The sequence below is a fragment of the Oncorhynchus masou genome, chromosome 12 (genome assembly GCF_036934945.1).
Source record: "Oncorhynchus masou masou isolate Uvic2021 chromosome 12, UVic_Omas_1.1, whole genome shotgun sequence".
Lineage (NCBI taxonomy): Eukaryota > Metazoa > Chordata > Actinopteri > Salmoniformes > Salmonidae > Oncorhynchus > Oncorhynchus masou.
This window is the reverse complement of record NC_088223.1, coordinates 62,560,323-62,579,260: the sequence shown is the minus strand read 5'-3', so window position 1 is coordinate 62,579,260 and position 18,938 is coordinate 62,560,323. Positions and strand designations below refer to the sequence as shown.

Genomic DNA, 18,938 nt, shown 5'->3' with positions numbered 1-18,938 from the left:
ATGACCTTCACCAGAGCTCGCTCTCAGCCAGAGAAGGTTGGCATGTTATAAATGTTTTCTGTAGGATGTTACAAAATCAATGTCAAAATGTAGTTTTCTTTGCCCTATGTCATTATCAATGACATAGAATGAATCATTAGATTGTACTTTACAATATTATAACCTTAATATACTTGTGTTTGACAGTGTTGATGAAATAAGAATGTTAATTTGCTGTGACCATTGCTAGTTTAGACTGTGCAACTCTTGGTTGAATCTCTTCCATATTAGGCATTGTGTGGTGGTACCATTTGGATGTGTTTCCAAATGGTTGAACCAATCAAAATCAACTTGATATCATTTTCACCTCCAGATCCTTGGCTTTCATTGCCTAAAATGATGATCACTCTACGTTGAGAGGGGCCGTTTCTATGCCGATTTAAAGGGAAAGACTCAGAAATACATTGCGAAAACTGGAACAGATTGCCTTTCGCAAAGGGTGGATATTGAAATTCAATCTCTTAGCTTTGTAAATAAATATATATTTAATCTCATTTTAAGTATTGTATTCATCAGATTTCATTTAGAAAAAGCCCATGTTTTCACTCATGAACCTGCAGTCACTAGATAGCGTGTCAGTTGAGTTTCGAAGTTAGCGCCGTTCTGCCATGGAGCAGCGCCACAGAATTCTATTGAGCACTGACCGCTTTTTTATCATACTGTGATGACATTCCATTCACTCTAAACATGCTAAATTTTCAGAGTAAATTGTCTGTAACGTTTGAACCATATATAGTAGAGACATGAGGTTTGGACTATTGTTTTTCTGATGAAATTCTATATTGACTGGACTTTTCTTTTTATGCAGTCAAATGAACACTTCAAACAGCCTACCCTGACCGATCAGAGGCATCCGCATGGTCCTAAAGCACACCGTCACATTCCAATGAAAAAACTGGGGTTGATGGGGATGTCCCAACCGTCCCCAGTGAAAGTTGTACCCGTTTGTATTAACCTTGAATGAATGAATCCTTTCATGGGTGAACATCTTAAATGTTGTATTGACTACTACTGCTATCTTGGCCAGGTCACCCTGTAAAAAAAGAACCTGCTTCTCAATGTGTTTCTTCCTGGTTAAATAAAGGTAAAAAAAAAGTTAGAAAACAGAGAGAGACGCACCACTGTCTGATGATTGACCTGGATGACTTCATCGCCTGCATGAATTTTCTTACAGCGGTCAGCCAGAGACTGATGGAGAGGAAGAGACACATCACACAGCTATAAAAACACTGATGGGCCTGATGCTGTTCACTGTCATTTAGGAGATTCACTGTGACACCGCCTTGAGTGACACCTCTCCCTCTGACTGAGCATGATCGATACTCACTCCCTCTGTAGTTCCAGTGATGACATGCAGGCCATCATATGTCGATTTGATGTACATGCCCTATAGAGAGACAGGGAGAGGTAGCTTAGAGCCATAGCCTGATAATAGTTTGCACATCCATATACAGTACATTACAAACACAAACACATAAATGCATACAGTACAAAAATACAAAAAACATCCATGAATCTATATTGTACATATTCAATCAGACACTGTCACTCAGAGAGGCAAACAGAAAAACATACTCAAATGTTCAAGCCTTTCCTCAGAGGGGCTGTAAGTGCATAACAAACAGACACACAGAAGCGCACACGCGCGCATACACACACACACATTCAGTGCATCTCAGTCTGAGTGAGAAGAGAGTAAGAGGTTTATTTTTGACCCACTCTGCCCACTCCTCTGTTCAGCTTCTATTGACAGTCCTGTATGTGAAAAGCTCTGTTGCCTTCTGTGTGCTCTGTGGCCCTCTGAGGGCTCTGTGCATTTGTGTGTGTGGGGGGGTGGAAGTTTACAGCCCCAAGCAGGACAGTCATATCAACAGTTGAAGTCGGAAGTTTACATACACCTTAGCCAAATACATTTAAACTCAGTTTTTCAAAATTCCTGGCATTTAATCCAGAAATTCCCTGTTTTAGGTCAGTTAGAATCACCACTCTATTTTAAGAAAGTGAAATGTCAGAATAATAGTAGAGAATTATTTATTATTCTTTCATCACATTCCCAGTATGTCAGAAGTTTACATACACTCAATTAGTATTTGGTTGCATTGCCTTTAAATTGTTTTTGGGTAGCCTTCCACAAGCTTCCCACAATAAGTTGGGTGACCCATTCCTCCTGACAGAGCTGCTGTAACTGAATTAGGTTTGTAGGCCTCCTTGCTCGCACACGCTTTTTCAGTTCTGCCCACACATTTTCTATGGGATTGAGGTCAGGGCTTTGCGATGGCCACTCCAATACCTTGACTTTGTTGTCCTTAAGCCATTTCTCCACAACTTTGGAATTATTCATGAGGTCATTGTCCATTTGGAAGACCCATTTGCGACCAAGCCTTTACTTTGCGACTGATGTCTTGAGATGTTGCTTCAATATATCCACATAATTTTACTACCTCATGATGACTTCTATTTTGTGAAGTGCACCAGTCCCTCTTGCAGCAAACCACCCCCACAACATAATGCTGCCACCCCCATGCTTCATGGTTGGGATGGTGTTCTTCAGCTTGCAAGCATCCCCTTTTTCCTTCAAGCATAACGATGGTCATTATGGCCAAACAGTTCTATTTTTGTTTCATCCGACCACAGGACATTTCTCCAAAAAGTACAATCTTTGTCCCCATGTGCAGTTGCAAACCATAGTCTGGCTTTTTTTATGGCAGTTTTGGAGCAGTGGCTTTTTCCTTGCAGGGCGGCCTTTCAGGTTATGTCAGTATAGGACTCGTTTTACTGTGGATATATGTCACGTTCTGCCAGAGCCGGCCGTCATTCAGGAGCTGCCAGAGTCGCCCGTCAGTCAGGAGCTGCCAGAGCCGCCCGCCAGTCAGGAGTTGCCAGAGCCGTCCGTCAGTCAGGAGCTGCCAGAGCCGCCCTTCACTCCGGCGCTGCCGGAATCGCCACCGCGGACAGACGCCCACCCAGACCCTCCCCTATAGGTTCAGGTTTTGCTGCCGGAGTCCGCACCTTTGGGGGGGGGGGGTACTGTCACGTTCTGACCTTAGTTCTTTTGTTATGTCTTTGTTTTAGTATGGTCAGGATGTGAGTTGGGTGCGCAGTCTATGTTCGTTTTTCTATGTTGCGTTTATGTGTTTGGCCTGGTATGATTCTCAATCAGAGTCAAGTGTCATACGTTGTCTCTAATTGAGAATCATACTTAGGTAGCCTTTTCCCACCTGTGTTTTGTGGGTGATTGTTTTCTGTGTTTCTGTGTTTTTTTGTGAGTGTTTGTACCTGCACCAGACAGAACTGTATCGGTTTCGTTCGTTCACTTTGTTTTTGTTCAGTGTTCTATTACTTTATTAAAAATATGGACACTTTCCACGCTGCGCATTGGTCCTCACCTTCTTCCACTGCCAGCGGCCGTTACAGAATCACCCACCAAAAAGGACCAAGCAGCGTGGTATCGGGCAGCAGCAGAAATGAGGAGGCAGCACGGCAGCGAGCTGGGATGAGAGGCAGCCCGAAAAATTTCTTGGGTGGAGGCACACGGGGAGTGTGGCTAAGTCAGGTAGGAGACCTGAGCCAACTCTCCGTGTTTACCGTAGAGAGAGGTGGACCGGGCAGGCACCATGTTATGCCGTGAGGTGCACGGTGTCCCCGGTGCGCAGGCATAGCCCAGTGCGTTACATCGCAGTGCCTCGTATCGGCCGGGCTAGAGTGGGCATCGAACCAAGTGCCATGAAGCCGTCTCAGTGCATCTGGTCTCCAGTGCGTCTCCTCGGGCCAGGGTACATGGCACCAGCCCTACGCACGGTGTCCCCGGTTTGCCAGCACAGCCCAGTGCGGTCTGTTCCACCTCGCCACACTGTCCTGGCGACGGGAGTATCCAGCCAGGTAGGGTTGTGCAGGCTTGGTGCTCAAGATCCCCAGTGCGCCTCCACAGTCCGGTCTATCCGGTGCCTCATCCAAGCATCTGGCTGATGGCAGCCACACGCACCAGGCTGTCTCTCCGTCTCCTTCCTCCAGGTGCTCCCTCCTGTCCAGCGCTGCCAGAGTCTCCCGTCTGTCCTGAGCCACCAGAGTCTCCCGTCTGTCCTGAGCTGCCAGAGTCTCCCGTCTGTCCTGAGCTGCCAGAGTCTCCCATCTGTCCTGAGCTGCCAGAGCCGCCCGTCTGTCCTGAGCGGCCAGAGTCTCCTGTCCGTCCTGAGCTGCCAGAGTCGCCCGTCCGTCCTGAGCTGCCAGAGTCGCCCGTCCGTCCTGAGCTGCCAGAGTCGCCCGTCCGTCCTGAGCTGCCAGAGTCTCCCGTCCGTCCTGAGCGGCCAGAGTCTCCCGTCTGTCCTGAGCTGCCAGAGTCGCCCGTCAGTCCTGAGCTGCCAGAGTCGCCAGTCTGTCCTGAGCTGCCAGAGTCGCCCGTCTGTCAGGAGCTGCCAGAGCCGCCCGTTAGTCAGGAGCTGCCAGAGTCGCCCTTCAGTCAGGAGCTGCCAGAGCCGCCCGTCAGTTAGGAGCTGCCAGAGCCGCCCGCCAGTCAGGAGCTGCCAGAGCCGCCCGCCAGTCAGGAGCTGCAAGAGCCGCCAGCCAGTCAGGAGTTGCCAGAGCCGCCCGCCAGTCAGGAGCTGCCAGAGCTGTCTGTCAGTCAGGAGCTGCCAGAGCCGCCCTTCACTCCGGCGCTGCCGGAATCGCCACCGCCGACAGACGCCCACCCAGACCCTCCCCTATAGGTTCAGGTTTTGCTGCCGGAGTCCGCACCTTTGGGGGGGGGGGGTACTGTCACGTTCTGACCTTAGTTCTTTTGTTATGTCTTTGTTTTAGTATGGTCAGGATGTGAGTTGGGTGCGCAGTCTATGTTCGTTTTTCTATGTTGCGTTTATGTGTTTGGCCTGGTATGATTCTCAATCAGAGTCAAGTGTCATACGTTGTCTCTGATTGAGAATCATACTTAGGTAGCCTTTTCCCACCTGTGTTTTGTGGGTGATTGTTTTCTGTGTTTCTGTGTTTTTTTGTGAGTGTTTGTACCTGCACCAGACAGAACTGTATCGGTTTCGTTCGTTCACTTTGTTTTTGTTCAGTGTTCTATTACTTTATTAAAAATATGGACACTTTCCACGCTGCGCATTGGTCCTCACCTTCTTCCACTGCCAGCGGCCGTTACAGAATCACCCACCAAAAAAGGACCAAGCAGCGTGGTATCGGGCAGCAGCAGAAATGAGGAGGCAGCACGGCAGCGAGCTGGGATGAGAGGCAGCCCGAAAAATTTCTTGGGTGGAGGCACACGGGGAGTGTGGCTAAGTCAGGTAGGAGACCTGAGCCAACTCTCCGTGTTTACCGTAGAGAGAGGTGGACCGGGCAGGCACCATGTTATGCCGTGAGGTGCACGGTGTCCCGGTGCGCAGGCATAGCCCGGTGCGTTACATCGCAGTGCCTCGTATCGGCCGGGCTAGAGTGGGCATCGAACCAAGTGCCATGAAGCCGTCTCAGTGCATCTGGTCTCCAGTGCGTCTCCTCGGGCCAGGGTACATGGCACCAGCCCTACGCACGGTGTCCCCGGTTTGCCAGCACAGCCCAGTGCGGTCTGTTCCACCTCGCCACACTGTCCTGGCGACGGGAGTATCCAGCCAGGTAGGGTTGTGCAGGCTTGGTGCTCAAGATCCCCAGTGCGCCTCCACAGTCCGGTCTATCCGGTGCCTCATCCAAGCATCTGGCTGATGGCAGCCACACGCACCAGGCTGTCTCTCCGTCTCCTTCCTCCAGGTGCTCCCTCCTGTCCAGCGCTGCCAGAGTCTCCCGTCTGTCCTGAGCCACCAGAGTCTCCCGTCTGTCCTGAGCTGCCAGAGTCTCCCGTCTGTCCTGAGCTGCCAGAGTCTCCCATCTGTCCTGAGCTGCCAGAGCCGCCCGTCTGTCCTGAGCGGCCAGAGTCTCCTGTCCGTCCTGAGCTGCCAGAGTCGCCCGTCCGTCCTGAGCTGCCAGAGTCGCCCGTCCGTCCTGAGCTGCCAGAGTCTCCCGTCCGTCCTGAGCGGCCAGAGTCTCCCGTCTGTCCTGAGCGGTCAGAGTCTCCCGTCTGTCCTGAGCTGCCAGAGTCGCCCGTCAGTCCTGAGCTGCCAGAGTCGCCAGTCTGTCCTGAGCTGCCAGAGTCGCCCGTCTGTCAGGAGCTGCCAGAGCCGCCCGTTAGTCAGGAGCTGCCAGAGTCGCCCTTCAGTCAGGAGCTGCCAGAGCCGCCCGTCAGTTAGGAGCTGCCAGAGCCGCCCGCCAGTCAGGAGCTGCCAGAGCCGCCCGCCAGTCAGGAGCTGCAAGAGCCGCCAGCCAGTCAGGAGTTGCCAGAGCCGCCCGCCAGTCAGGAGCTGCCAGAGCTGTCTGTCAGTCAGGAGCTGCCAGAGCCGCCCTTCACTCCGGCGCTGCCGGAATCGCCACCAGTATCCAGCCAGGTAGGGTTGTGCAGGCTCGGTGCTCAAGACCCCCAGTGCGCCTCCACGGTCCGGTCTATCCGGTTTTCTATGTTGTGTTTATGTGTTTGGCCTGGTATGGTTCTCAATCAGAGGCAGGTGTCATTCGTTGTCTCTGATTGAGAATCATACTTAGGTAGCCTTTTCCCACCTGTGTTTTGTGGGCGATTGTTTTCTGTTGAGTGTTTGTATCTGCACCAGACAGAACTGTTTTGGTTTCGTTCGTTCACTTTGTTGTTTTTGTTCAGTGTTCTATTACTTTATTAAAAATATGGACACTTACCACGCTGCTCATTGATCCTCACCTTCTTCCACCACCAACGGCCGTTACAATATACATACTTTTGTACCTGTTTCCTCCAGCATCTTCACAAGGTCCTTTGCTGTTGTTCTGGGATTGATTTTCACTTTTCGCACCAAAGTACGTTCATCTCGAGGAGACAGAATGCGTCTCCTTCCTGAGCGGTATGACGGCTGCGTGGTCCCATGGTGTTTATGCTTACGTACTATTGTTTGTACAGATGAAAGTGGTACCTGGTCTACAATTATTTTTCTGAGATCTTGGCTGAATTCTTTAGATTTTCCCATGACATCAAGCAAAGAGGCACTGAGTTTGAAGGTAGGCCTTGAAATACAACCACAAGTACACTTCAAATTGACTCAAATTATGTCAATTAGCCTATCAGAAGCTTCTAAAGCCATGACATCATCGTTTGGAATTTTTCAAGCTGTTTAAAGGCACAGTCAACTACAGTGCCTTGCGAAAGTATTCGGCCCCCTTGAACTTTGCGACCTTTTGCCACATTTCAGGCTTCAAACATAAAGATATAAAACTGTATTTTTTTGTGAAGAATCAACAACAAGTGGGACACAATCATGAAGTGGAACGACATTTATTGGATATTTCAAACTTTTTTAACAAATCAAAAACTGAAAAATTGGGCGTGCAAAATTATTCAGCCCCTTTACTTTCAGTGCAGAAAACTCTCTCCAGAAGTTCAGTGAGGATCTCTGAATGATCCAATGTTGACCTAAATGACTAATGATGATAAATACAATCCACCTGTGTGTAATCAAGTCTCCGTATAAATGCACCTACACTGTGATAGTCTCAGAGGTCGGTTAAAAGCGCAGAGAGCATCATGAAGAACAAGGAACACACCAGGCAGGTCCGAGATACTGTTGTGAAGAAGTTTAAAGCCGGATTTGGATACAAAAAGATTTCCCAAGCTTTAAACATCCCAAGGAGCACTGTGCAAGCGATAATATTGAAATGGAAGGAGTATCAGACCACTGCAAATCTACCAAGACCTGGCCGTCCCTCTAAACTTTCAGATCATACAAGGAGAAGACTGATCAGAGATGCAGCCAAGAGGCCCATGATCACTCTGGATGAACTGCAGAGATCTACAGCTGAGGTGGGAGACTCTGTCCATAGGACAACAATCAGTCGTATATTGCACAAATCTGGCCTTTATGGAAGAGTGGCAAGAAGAAAGCCATTTCTTAAAGATATCCATAAAAAGTGTCGTTTAAAGTTTGCCACAAGCCACCTGGGAGACACACCAAACATGTGGAAGAAGGTGCTCTGGTCAGATGAAACCAAAATTGAACTTTTTGGCAACAATGCAAAATGTTATGTTTGGCGTAAAAGCAACACAGCTCATCACACTGAACACACCATACCCACTGTCAAACATGGTGGTGGCAGCATCATGGTTTGGGCCTGCTTTTCTTCAGCAGGGACAGGGAAGATGGTTAAAATTGATGGGAAGATGGATGGAGCCAAATACAGGACCATTCTGGAAGAAAACCTGATGGAGTCTACAAAAGACCTGAGACTGGGACGGAAATTTGTCTTCCAACAAGACAATGATCCAAAACATAAAACAAAATCTACAATGGAATGGTTCAAAAATAAACATATCCAGGTGTTAGAATGGCCAAGTCAAAGTCCAGACCTGAATCCAATCGAGAATCTGTGGAAAGAACTGAAAACTGCTGTTCACAAATGCTCTCCATCCAACCTCACTGAGCTCGAGCTGTTTTACAAGGAGGAATGGGAAAAAATTTCAGTCTCTCGATGTGCAAAACTGATAGAGACATAATTTTGCACGCCCAATTTTTCAGTTTTTGATTTGTTAAAAAAGTTTGAAATATCCAATAAATGTCGTTCCACTTCATGATTGTGTCTCACTTGTTGTTGATTCTTCAAAAAAAATACAGTTTTATATCTTTATGTTTGAAGCCTGAAATGTGGCAAAAGGTCGCAAAGTTCAAGGGGGCCGAATACTTTCGGAAGGCACTGTAAGTGTCAGGATTTGGCCAGGGTTGTTCCGGGTTTTGGTCACTAGATGCCCCCATTGTGCTTTTTGACCTTATGTTTTTTCCCTTGTTCCCCATTATTATTTGCACCTGTGCCTCGTTTCCCCTGATTGTATTTAAACCCTTAGTTTCCCTCAGTTCTGTGCTCTGTGTTTGTATGTTAGCACCCAGCCCTAGTGTTCTGTGTATTCTTGTCGATTCCGGTGGATGCTCTTGTGGAATTCTGTTTTTGTTTTTGAGTATCTCTTGAGGCTTTTTTGTGCTATTCCTACCACCTTTTGGATTTGCCATTTTTGTATTTAAGGACTTCTACTTTTTACTTTATTAAATACACCGTCTTAAGTACTGCTGTGTCTGCCTCATCTTCTGGGTTCTGCTGACTAATCGTGGCTCAGTTGGTTAAGTGACTGTTTCTCACTCCGGAGACCCAGGTTCGTAACCGGGTCCTGACAGTAAGTGTATGTAAACTTCTGACCCACTGCAATTGTGATAAGGTGAAGTATAAGTGAAATAATCTGTAAACAATTGTTGGAAAAATTACTTGTGTCATGCACAAAGCTATAGTTTGTTAACAAGAAATGTGTGGAGTGGTTGAAAAACTAGTTTTAATGACTCCAACTAAAGTGTATGTAAACTTCCAACTTCAACTGTAAGGTCAAGTTAGGGCAAACATGCAGATTTTAGATAACGGTTTATATCCACATACTGTACTGTACAGGACAAATATACTCAGTAAATACATAGTAGTTACTCTCCAAAATCTATTACCCAGAAGTGTGATCTGTCACCCAGTAGGAGTGCATGTTTTGTAGTTGTGTTAGAGAAAGAGAGAAGGTAAGTAAAAGGTACAAGACCTTCTAGTCTGTACATCTGAGTATCTGGGGAGTCTTACCAGTCCCTCAGTGGACTTGATGTTGGCCAGCTGAACCACCTCCAAATGGGCTGACTGGGACACCATCGGGTCAGAGGACAGGGAGATGATGTGATCACACACTCCAGATAGAGTCTTACACTGTAGACAGAAAGGATGGAGAGTAGGGAAAGAGAGAAAACAGGGATTTTAGATGGATTAGGGATGAGTCGCCAGACAGTAACTGAGTTATGGGGACTCTAATTATGTTTGGATGCATTGAAAGGAATGGAAATAAGTGGGCCCACTCACCACATGCAGAATCTTATTTTCTGTCTCATACACAGAACAGTCCTGCCAAACAGAGGGAGATGCAGAGGCAGAGGTTACCACAGGACAACGTGTCAGAGAAGTGCTTATTCCAGTTATAACACTGATGCCCCCCTCTCACACAAACACACACAAACACACACAAACAGTCCGCTACGAGTCACTCTGCCTTATCGGGGCATGCGTCCCTCTCTCCGCTCCTTCTCTCTCTCTACAGACGATATCTTCTGGCCATCAGATAGACTCCATAGACAGCCACACATGGATGAAACCTCTGCTGCTCTACCTGCTGCTCTTTGTAAACACCTCTGCAGCCTTGGACCAGGCCCTCTTGTAAGAGCCTATACCCGAGTCAATCCCTGCAGGACCAGGCCTGAACTCACCCTCCCTCCCTCCCTGCAGCCCTCCTCCTACAGTACGTTGTCCTGCTCTAGTGAAGACGGATGCCTCTATACAGTCACAGCCTTCCCCTATTTATATCTATTGGAACAGTTCAGTTCTGCTCCCGCAGTAGGAATTAGAGCAACACAGAGAAACCCATCCACATCCTCCCAGCGTACACACATATTGTATGGTAGGCAGGCAGGCTGTCATGCTCTTTACAAAAGGAAAGGCTCCATTTGAGTAGCCAGAGGCTGTCTTTGCTCAGTTGGCATGATGACACATACAGTTATTTCCAATAGCAGAGCAGAGAACACAGGTCCTGTGTTGACTAACTCAATTTAAAAAGGCCTTTGAGACATGTTTGTTACAACAGTGGTTAATGCTAGCTAGTGGTACAGCTGTATTTGGGATTGTGTTTGATGGCTTGCCTGCTGTACAATCGTGGTGAGCTCTAGACACAGCTGAATCACATTGTTTCTTGTCATGGAGTAGTCTGCCACTGCTGCGAACGGAGACCTGAAAAAGAAGTAGCACCTGGAATGAACCATTAGATCATTCTTCATTCTGATCCCTTTGAGTGGACAATGCATGTGGGTGAATATGAAGTGTGTATCGTGTGCCATATTATATATGACAATGACAGTTATCTATGAAGCTGGTGTTGTTCAGTTCTTAAACTAGAGTGCAAGTCTAGGGAATCAAACTAATAATGCAGCTTTCATACAAGTTTGTCTACTGCATATGATAGTCTTAATACACCCACCCACACGCACAAACACACACACAGACACACTGTCTGGCAGCAACTCACAGAGGACCTGAGGAGGATACACAGCAGCTCTTAACAGCTCTCATGGCCAACCTCTCAAAAACAACCCTTACATAAAGGCTTTACTCATCCTTTGTTCGTCAGCTGATTGCTCATGGAGATTATGTAAGGACATAGACTTTTGAGTGGTCGAAAACAGACCCTGTCTGTCTGCTACCCAGTGAGCCATCGCTGACCCTTGACCTCTGAATTAATTATGGGTAAATGTTCATATGACACCCTATGGGTCTGGACCAGTGGCGACTTGTCATTTAGGTCAGGTGGGGCAAAATAAAAATTGGGGGGCTTGCCTGTTTTCCTTGTTATTTTCGCATTTACATGTCACATATCAGTTTGCAAACAATGTAAATAAACAAATAAATTAACTGAGTTAATAAAGCTGCATACATTTTCTTGAGTAAGGCAGCTCCAAAATGCAGGTGTTTCAGCTTAGCTCAGTGCTTTCTGTGGTGGTGGGGGTAGCCAGCATGATTGGCTCAGTTTTCTGTCACTCATGGGACAGTACGTCACCCCCAATTCTATGGTTAGAGCTCTGAAATTTTAGCCCCTTGGTTTCTGCTATAGAGTTATATTAGAAGTGCCCATCCAAGAAGGCAAAAGATCATTGGCCACAGATAGAATGACATCAAATCACGTTATATCTACAGTAACTTTGATTGGACTTTCAAAGTCTTAGCTAGCAGTTATTATCATGAATCAAGTCGACAATCTACTGGCAAATTATTTTTAATCCTTGTCATATGAAGAGAAATAATGAAGAGAAATTATAGATAAAATGTATCAGTGCTCATCGGCAATTGGAAACAAAGATTACACATCAAGTTGGAAATCGCAAATACAACAATGAGTCTTTTTGAAGGAATCAGTGGCTAACTGCAAGCAGTGCGAAGCAATAAGTAACAGCCTGCTATTCAATGGAGTGGCTGTGTGTTTTCTTTTCCGAGTTCCTACCATAAATCCAGAGAATGCCAGACTTTGGTGACAAATTTTGATGACAAAACCGCAGCGTCACCTTCATGTTTAAGTGAGCAAATCACAAGCCAAGGTGAGTCCAAAAATGTATTGTATGCTGCTGCATAAATTATGTAATATGCCAGGGAGATATGTATACTGCAGCTGAGAGAGTAATACTAAATGTATGTTGTGTGGTAAGCTGTTAGTAGCCCATGTGCCTCACCCTAATCATTTGGTCCATTTTCACCAGCGTGGTACTGTAAACACATCGTTCGTGGCCGGTGTGTGCTTGTTTGCCTATCACCTGTTTAAGAGAAATGTATTCATCAAATATTGTAAGAGCTTTCATTGTCTGTTTGTATGTAAGAACGGCCCATGTTATGAATTCTGTCACTGTACATTTAAAAAATGCTGAACAAATAGTTAAAGTATATTGACTATGTGGCAGCAGGTAGCCTAGATCGTTGGGCCAGTAACCAAAAGGATGCTGGATCGAATCCCCAAGCTGACAAGGTAAAAATCTGTCGTTTTGCCCCTGAGAAAGGCACTTAACCCACTGTTCCCCTGGCACTGAAGACGTGGATGTCGATTAAGGCAGCCCCCCGCACCTGTCTTATTCAGATTTCAGTTGAATGTATTCAGTTGTACAACTGACTAGGTATACTCCTTTCCTTTTAGTCCGTCGTCTCTCACTCATTATTGTCTTAATCGAAATTACGGATTGCCTCTTATCCGTCCTCTTATGCCATAGTTTGTACATCTCAACTGTCATTAGAAACCACATTTGTTTAAGCAAGTCAGCCATATCAGCTATGTTTTTTTAAAGGCAATAAATGAAGCTGAATGAACTGTAGCAGTGGTAAGGTATTGGGACTGCTGTTGGGACAGCATTATGCTGGCCCTAACAGTTTGTGGCCATCGTTTGTGTGCAATTAATGTATTGTTTAGTGTTGTGTTGTGACTTTGCTGGCAGGCATCCCACTTTTTTTTTGCCGCACCAAGATTCACATGTTAAAACCGCCACTGGCCTGGAGAAAAGTAGTGCATTACATAGAGGACTGTGTGATTTGAAAAACAACCTTTGAGAGTAGCCTGTGTATGATAGTGTGTATCTGAGCATGTACAGTGCAGATGCTGTCAAATATATTATTGCACTTTACAATGAAGTGCAATGGAGCAGAATGTTCTGTTTCCTCTCTTCAAAACTGGTGGAATGTCTTTTCTACCCTGTAGGCACCTGAAACTTACCACAGGTGAGATAAATTACACAGTAAAGAGAATTACTTGCCACCAACAACATTAATTTGCATGATTTACTTCTTTTACTTTGAAGTGAAAAATGATGTATGCGATTACGTGTGTGTGTGTGTGTGTGTGTGTGTGTGTGTGTGTGTGTGTGTGTGTGTGTGTGTGTGTGTGTGTGTGTGTGTGTGTGTGTGTGTGTGTGTGTGTGTGTACTGTAGCTCTTTGCAAATCTCACCTATCCAGCCATGCCAGCAGGCTCTTGGCTGCAGCGATGAGGTCCACCACAGAGGTGAGAAAGTCGTTGGGCAGCTTGTGGGTGGCGCGGCCGTCATAGTGACCACTGCGTCGCCTCCCTGTGATGAAGTTCTGCAGGTTCTTGGCTGAGGCATTCAGCTTGTGGGATAGAGTCTTCAGATTCTCTGTCTCCAGACCGTAGTTCTGCGAGAGAGAGAGAGAGAGAGGATTTGGTTGATTCTCGTTGTCATTTATTACCGGGATGTTATTGTAGTTTTATTTGGGATTTTGGATGATTTCTGTTGTTATATGTCTCTACAGAACCCTCATGAAGAAGAGATGGTGGGTCTCAACTGGTTTTAACCTGTCGATATCAATTCAAAACAAACTACAGAAACTTCAGAGCCAATATAATACATAATTACAGGAAGTTCACTGCCATGGATTGCATTTTGCCAAAGAAAACCTTGACTATAGTGTGTGTAGAACAAAGTGCACACTAACCAGTAAGTCACATCCTTTACATGTGAAGGCAACTAAAGGAGAAAATTAAAGGTTCCAAACACGCACACAAACATGGGGGAAACCAGAGGGTTAAATAATGAACATGTAATGGGGAAATTAAAAACAGGTGTGTATAAAACAAAGACAAACAAATGGAAAATGAAAAGAGGATCGGTGATGGCTAGAAGGCCAGTGACGTCGACCGCCGAGCGCTGCTCGAACAAGGAGAGAGACCGACTCCGGCGGAAGTCGTGACAGTACTAACTTTCCCAAAAGCTGTAAATATACTGTATGACAATGTTGTTTAGATAATCAAGTCAACAGTAATCATAAAAATGCTCCTTAAACTCACTTTCACGTTAACACTGTTCACCCTCATTCAAAGGAAGGGAATGTGGCATAAACACACAATTCTCTGTCACATGTTTCTTTCCATACAGGCAGAGAAAGTAAGGGATTAAAAGTGTGGTAAATAAAAAGCCAGTTGTACTGACAGGGGCTCACAGGGAGTCTAGCCTGCCTGCTTATGCCTGCCTCAATGTGTGACAAACATGCGAGGATCTAACAGAACGAGTGACCCATCAGACCCGTCCCCCACTCCCCCTCCAGCTGTCACCTCGCATGTGTGGGGAAACCAGAATATTCATTACCCGCTACCCACAATGCCCCGCTGCACGTGGGGGCCTGTGGGCGTCTGTCATGAGAGGGTTTCTTGGAGGGGGGCTGGCCGATGAGTAATCATATTTAATACAGTGCCTAACTGTGCCTGACTGACTGACTTAACAAAATCCGAGTTACATAAGGGCTTAGGGCTCTGATGCACGGCACCAGAACCGGCTGGTACCCCAGTACACACTAGGGAGGATGAGTGGACTTCAGATAACATCTGTGACCTCTGACTGCTGACTCTCTATCCCCTCCTCTCTCTATACCCTCCCTCTATACCATCCTCTCTGGGCAGGTGCCTAGAGGCCTTGCACTGGTGGCACTAGGAAACATAAACCCTGCTCTCTCCATTCCCTCCCTCTATCGTCTCTCCTCTCTCTCTCTCTCTCTCTCTCTCTCTCTCTCTTTCTATACCCTCCTCTCTCTATCTATCCCCTCCTCGCTATATTCCCTCCTCTCTCTCTCGCTATCCCCTCCACGCTTTATTCCATCCCCTCTCTCTGTATTCCCTCCTCTCTCTCTATCCCCTCCCTCTCTCCATTCTCTCCTCCTCTCTATCGCCTCTCTCTCTCTATCCCCGACCTCTCTCTATCCCATCCTCTCCCCTCTATCCACCCCTGTCTCTCTATCCTCTCTGGAACTCTCTCTCTCTCCTCTCTCTCTCTCCTCTCTCCTCTCTCTATTTCCTCCTATCTCTCTATATCCCCTCCTCTCTCTCTATCCCCTCCTTGCTATATTCCCTCCTCTCTCTCTCGCTATGCCCCTCCTCTCTCTCTCGCTATCCCCTCCACGCTCTATTCCATCCCCTCTCTCTGTATTCCTTCCTCTCTCTATCCCCTCCCTCTCTCTCTCTCTCTCTCTCCTCTCTCTCTATCTATCCCCCTCCTCTCTCCCTCTCTATTCCCTCCCCTCTCTCTCTGTATTCCCTCCTCTCTTCATTCCCTGTCTCTCTCTATCGCCTGGGAACCTGGTGTGCAGGACAGGGTCTCTATCCCCTCTCCTCTCTATCTCATCCTCTCCCTCTCTATCCCCTCCCCTTCTCTATCCCCTCCAGATGTCTCTTTCCTCTCTCTCTCTCTCGCTATTTCCTCCTATCTCTCTATATCCCATCCCTCTCTATATCCCCTCCTCTCTCTATCCCATCCTCTCCCTCTCTATCCCCTCCCTCTCTCTATCCCTCCTCTCTCTCTCTCTCTCTCTCTCTCTCTCTATTTCCACCTATCTCTCTATATCCCCTCCCTCTCTCTCTATCGAAAGGGAATCTATTCCCCCTCTCTCTCTCTCTCTCTCTCTCTTGCTATCCCCTCCTTGCCCTATTCCTCCCCTCTCTCTCTATTCCCTCTCTCTCTCTCTATCCCCTCCTCTCTCTCCCTCTCTCTAGCCCATCCTCTCTCTCTATCCCCCCTCTCTCTCTCTATTCCCTCCTCTCTCTCTCTATCCCCTCCTCTCTTTCCCTGTCTATCCCCTCCTCTCTCTCTTTATCTCCTCCTCTCCCTCTATATCCCCTCCTCTCTCTATCTATCCCCTCCTCGCTCTATTCCCTCCTCTCTCTCTCGCTATGAGAGGGTTTCTCTCTCTCTCTATCCCCTCCTCTCTCCCTCTCCATTCCCTCTCTCTCTCTCTCTATTTCCACCTATCTCATATCCTCCCCTATCCCCTCTCTCGCTCTATCCTCTCCTCGCTCTATTTCCCCCTCTCTCTCTCTCTCTATCCCCTCCCTCTCTCCCTCTCTCTAGCCCATCCTCTCTCTATATCCCCCCCTCTCTCTCTATTCCCTCCCTCTCTCTCTCTATCCCCTACTCTCTTTCACTGTCTATCCCCTCCTCTCTCTCTTTATCTCCTCCTATCTCTCTATATCCCCATCCTCTCTCTATCTATCCCCTCCTCGCTCTATCTCCTCCTCTCTCTCTCTCGCTATCCCCTCCTCTCTCTCTATCCCTCCTCTCTCTATCCCCTCCTCTCTCCCTCTCCATTCCCTCCTCTCTCTCTGTATTCCCCTCCTCTCTCTCTGTATCCCCTTCCTCTCTCTATCCCCTATCCCCTCTCTCTCTCTATCCCCTCCTCTCTCTCTATCCCTTCCTCTCTCTCTATCCCCTCCCTCTCTCCCTCTCTAATCCCTCCTCTCTCTCTCTCTCTATCTCTATTTTCTCCCTCTCTCTCTCTCGGTATTCCCTCCTCTCTCTCTATTCCCTCCCCTCTCTCTCTGTATTCCCTCCTTTCTCTCTATCCCCTCTCTCTCTGTATTCCCTCCTTTCTCTCTATCCCCTCCTCTCTCTCTATCCAATCCTCTCTCTCTCTCTGTATTCCCTCCTCTCTCTCTATTCCCTCCTCTCTCTCTGTATTCCCTCCTCTCTCTCTATCCCCTCCTCTCTCTCTGTATTCCCTCCTCTCTCTCTATTCCCTCCTCTCTTTCTCTCTCTCTGTATTCCCTCCTCTCTCTCTATTCCCTCCTCTCTTTCTCTCTCTGTATTCCCTCCTCTCTCTCTATCCCCTCCCCTCTCTCTCTCTATCCCCTCCCTCTCTCTATCCCCTCTTCTCTCTCTCTATTCCCTCCTCTCTCTATATATCCCTCTCTCTCTTTCCTGTCTATCCCCTCCTTTCTCTCTCTATCTCCTCCTATCTCTCTATATCCCCTCCTCTCTCTATCTATCCCCCTCCGCGCACTATTCCCTCCTCTCTCTCGCTATCCCCTCCTCTCTCTATCTATCCCCTCTCTCTCTCTCTCTCTCTGTGTATTCCCTCCTCTCTCTCTATTCCCTCCTCTCTCTCCATTCTCTCCTCTCTCTCTATCGCCTCCTCTCTCTATCCCCTCCTCTCTCTATCCCATCCTCTCCCTCTCTATCCCCTCCTCTCTCTCTATCCCTCTCTCTCTCTCTCTCTCTCTCTCTCTCTCTCTCTCCTCTCTCTCTCTCTCTCTCTCTCTCTCTCTATCTTCCTCCTATCTCTCTATATCCCCTCCTCTCTCTCTATCCCCTCCTTGCTATATTCCCTCCTCTCTCTCTCGCTATCCCCTCCTCTCTCGCTATCCCCTCCACGCTCTATTCCATCCCCTCTCTCTGTATTCCTTCCTCTCTCTCTATCCCCTCCCCTCTCTCTCTCTCTCTCTATCTATCCCCTCCTCTCTCCCTCTCTATTCCCTCCCCTCTCTCTCTGTATTCCCTCCTCTCTTCATTCCCTCCTCTCTCTATATCGCCTCCTCTCTCTCTATCCCCTCCTCTCTCTATCTCATCCTCTCCCTCTCTATCCCCTCCCCTCTCTATCCCCTCCTCTCTCTCTCTCTCTCTCGCTATTTCCTCCTATCTCTCTATATCCCATCCTCTCTCTCTATCCCCTCCTCTCTCTATCCCATCCTTTCTCTCTCTCTCTCTATTTCCACCTATCTCTCTATATCCCCTCCTCTCTCTCTATCGCCTCCTCGCTCTATTCCCTCTCTCTCTCTCTCTCTCTCTCTTGCTATCCCCTCCTTGCCCTATTCCTCCCCTCTCTCTCTATTCCCTCTCTCTCTCTCTCTCTATCCCCTCCTCTCTCTCCCTCTCTCTAGCCCATCCTCTCTCTCTATCCCCCCTCTCTCTCTCTCTATTCCCTCCCTCTCTCTCTATCCCCCTCCTCTCTCCCTCCCTGTCTATCCCCTCCTCTCTCTCTTTATCTCCTCCTCTCCCTCTATATCCCCTCCTCTCTCTATCTATCCCCTCCTCGCTCTATTCCCTCCCCTCTCTCGCTATCCCCTCCTCTCTCTCTATCCCCTCCTCTCTCCCTCTCCATTCCCTCCTCTCTCTCTCTATTTCCACCTATCTCTCTATATCCCCTCCTCTCTCTCTATCCTCTCCTCGCTCTATTCCCCCCTCTCTCTCTCTCTCTCTCTATCACCTCCTCTCTCTCCCTCTCTCTAGCCCATCCTCTCTCTCTATCCCCCCTCTCTCTCTCTATTCCCTCCTCTCTCTCTCTATCCCCTACTCTCTTTCACTGTCTATCCCCTCCTCTCTCTCTTTATCTCCTAATATCTCTCTATATCCCCATCCTCTCTCTATCTATCCCCTCCTCGCTCTATCTCCTCCTCTCTCTCTTGCTATCCCCTCCTCTCTCTCTCTATCCCCTCCTCTCTCTATCCCCTCCTCTCTCCATTCCCTCCTCTCTCTCTCTGTATTCCCTCCTCTCT

General features: G+C 47.7%; 1 protein-coding gene across 7 annotated transcripts in view; it reads right to left on the bottom strand.

Moving 5' to 3' along the window:
* Window positions 1–18,938, bottom strand: part of LOC135550610 (connector enhancer of kinase suppressor of ras 2-like) — a 68,179-nt gene that overhangs the window by 28,069 nt on the left and 21,172 nt on the right. For 4 of the 7 annotated variants that reach the window (XM_064981585.1, XM_064981589.1, XM_064981587.1 and 1 more), the window contains exons 3-8: window positions 13,614–13,816; window positions 10,779–10,884; window positions 9,949–9,990; window positions 9,679–9,798; window positions 1,367–1,426; window positions 1,159–1,227 (exon numbers count right to left, since the gene is read on the bottom strand). In XM_064981585.1, the coding sequence (XP_064837657.1) occupies window positions 1,159–1,227; window positions 1,367–1,426; window positions 9,679–9,798; window positions 9,949–9,990; window positions 10,779–10,884; window positions 13,614–13,816 (600 nt within the window). The remainder of the gene's footprint in view (window positions 1–1,158; window positions 1,228–1,366; window positions 1,427–9,678; window positions 9,799–9,948; window positions 9,991–10,778; window positions 10,885–13,613; window positions 13,817–18,938) is intronic. The other 3 variants (XM_064981586.1, XM_064981588.1, XM_064981591.1) reach the window with 1 other exon arrangement.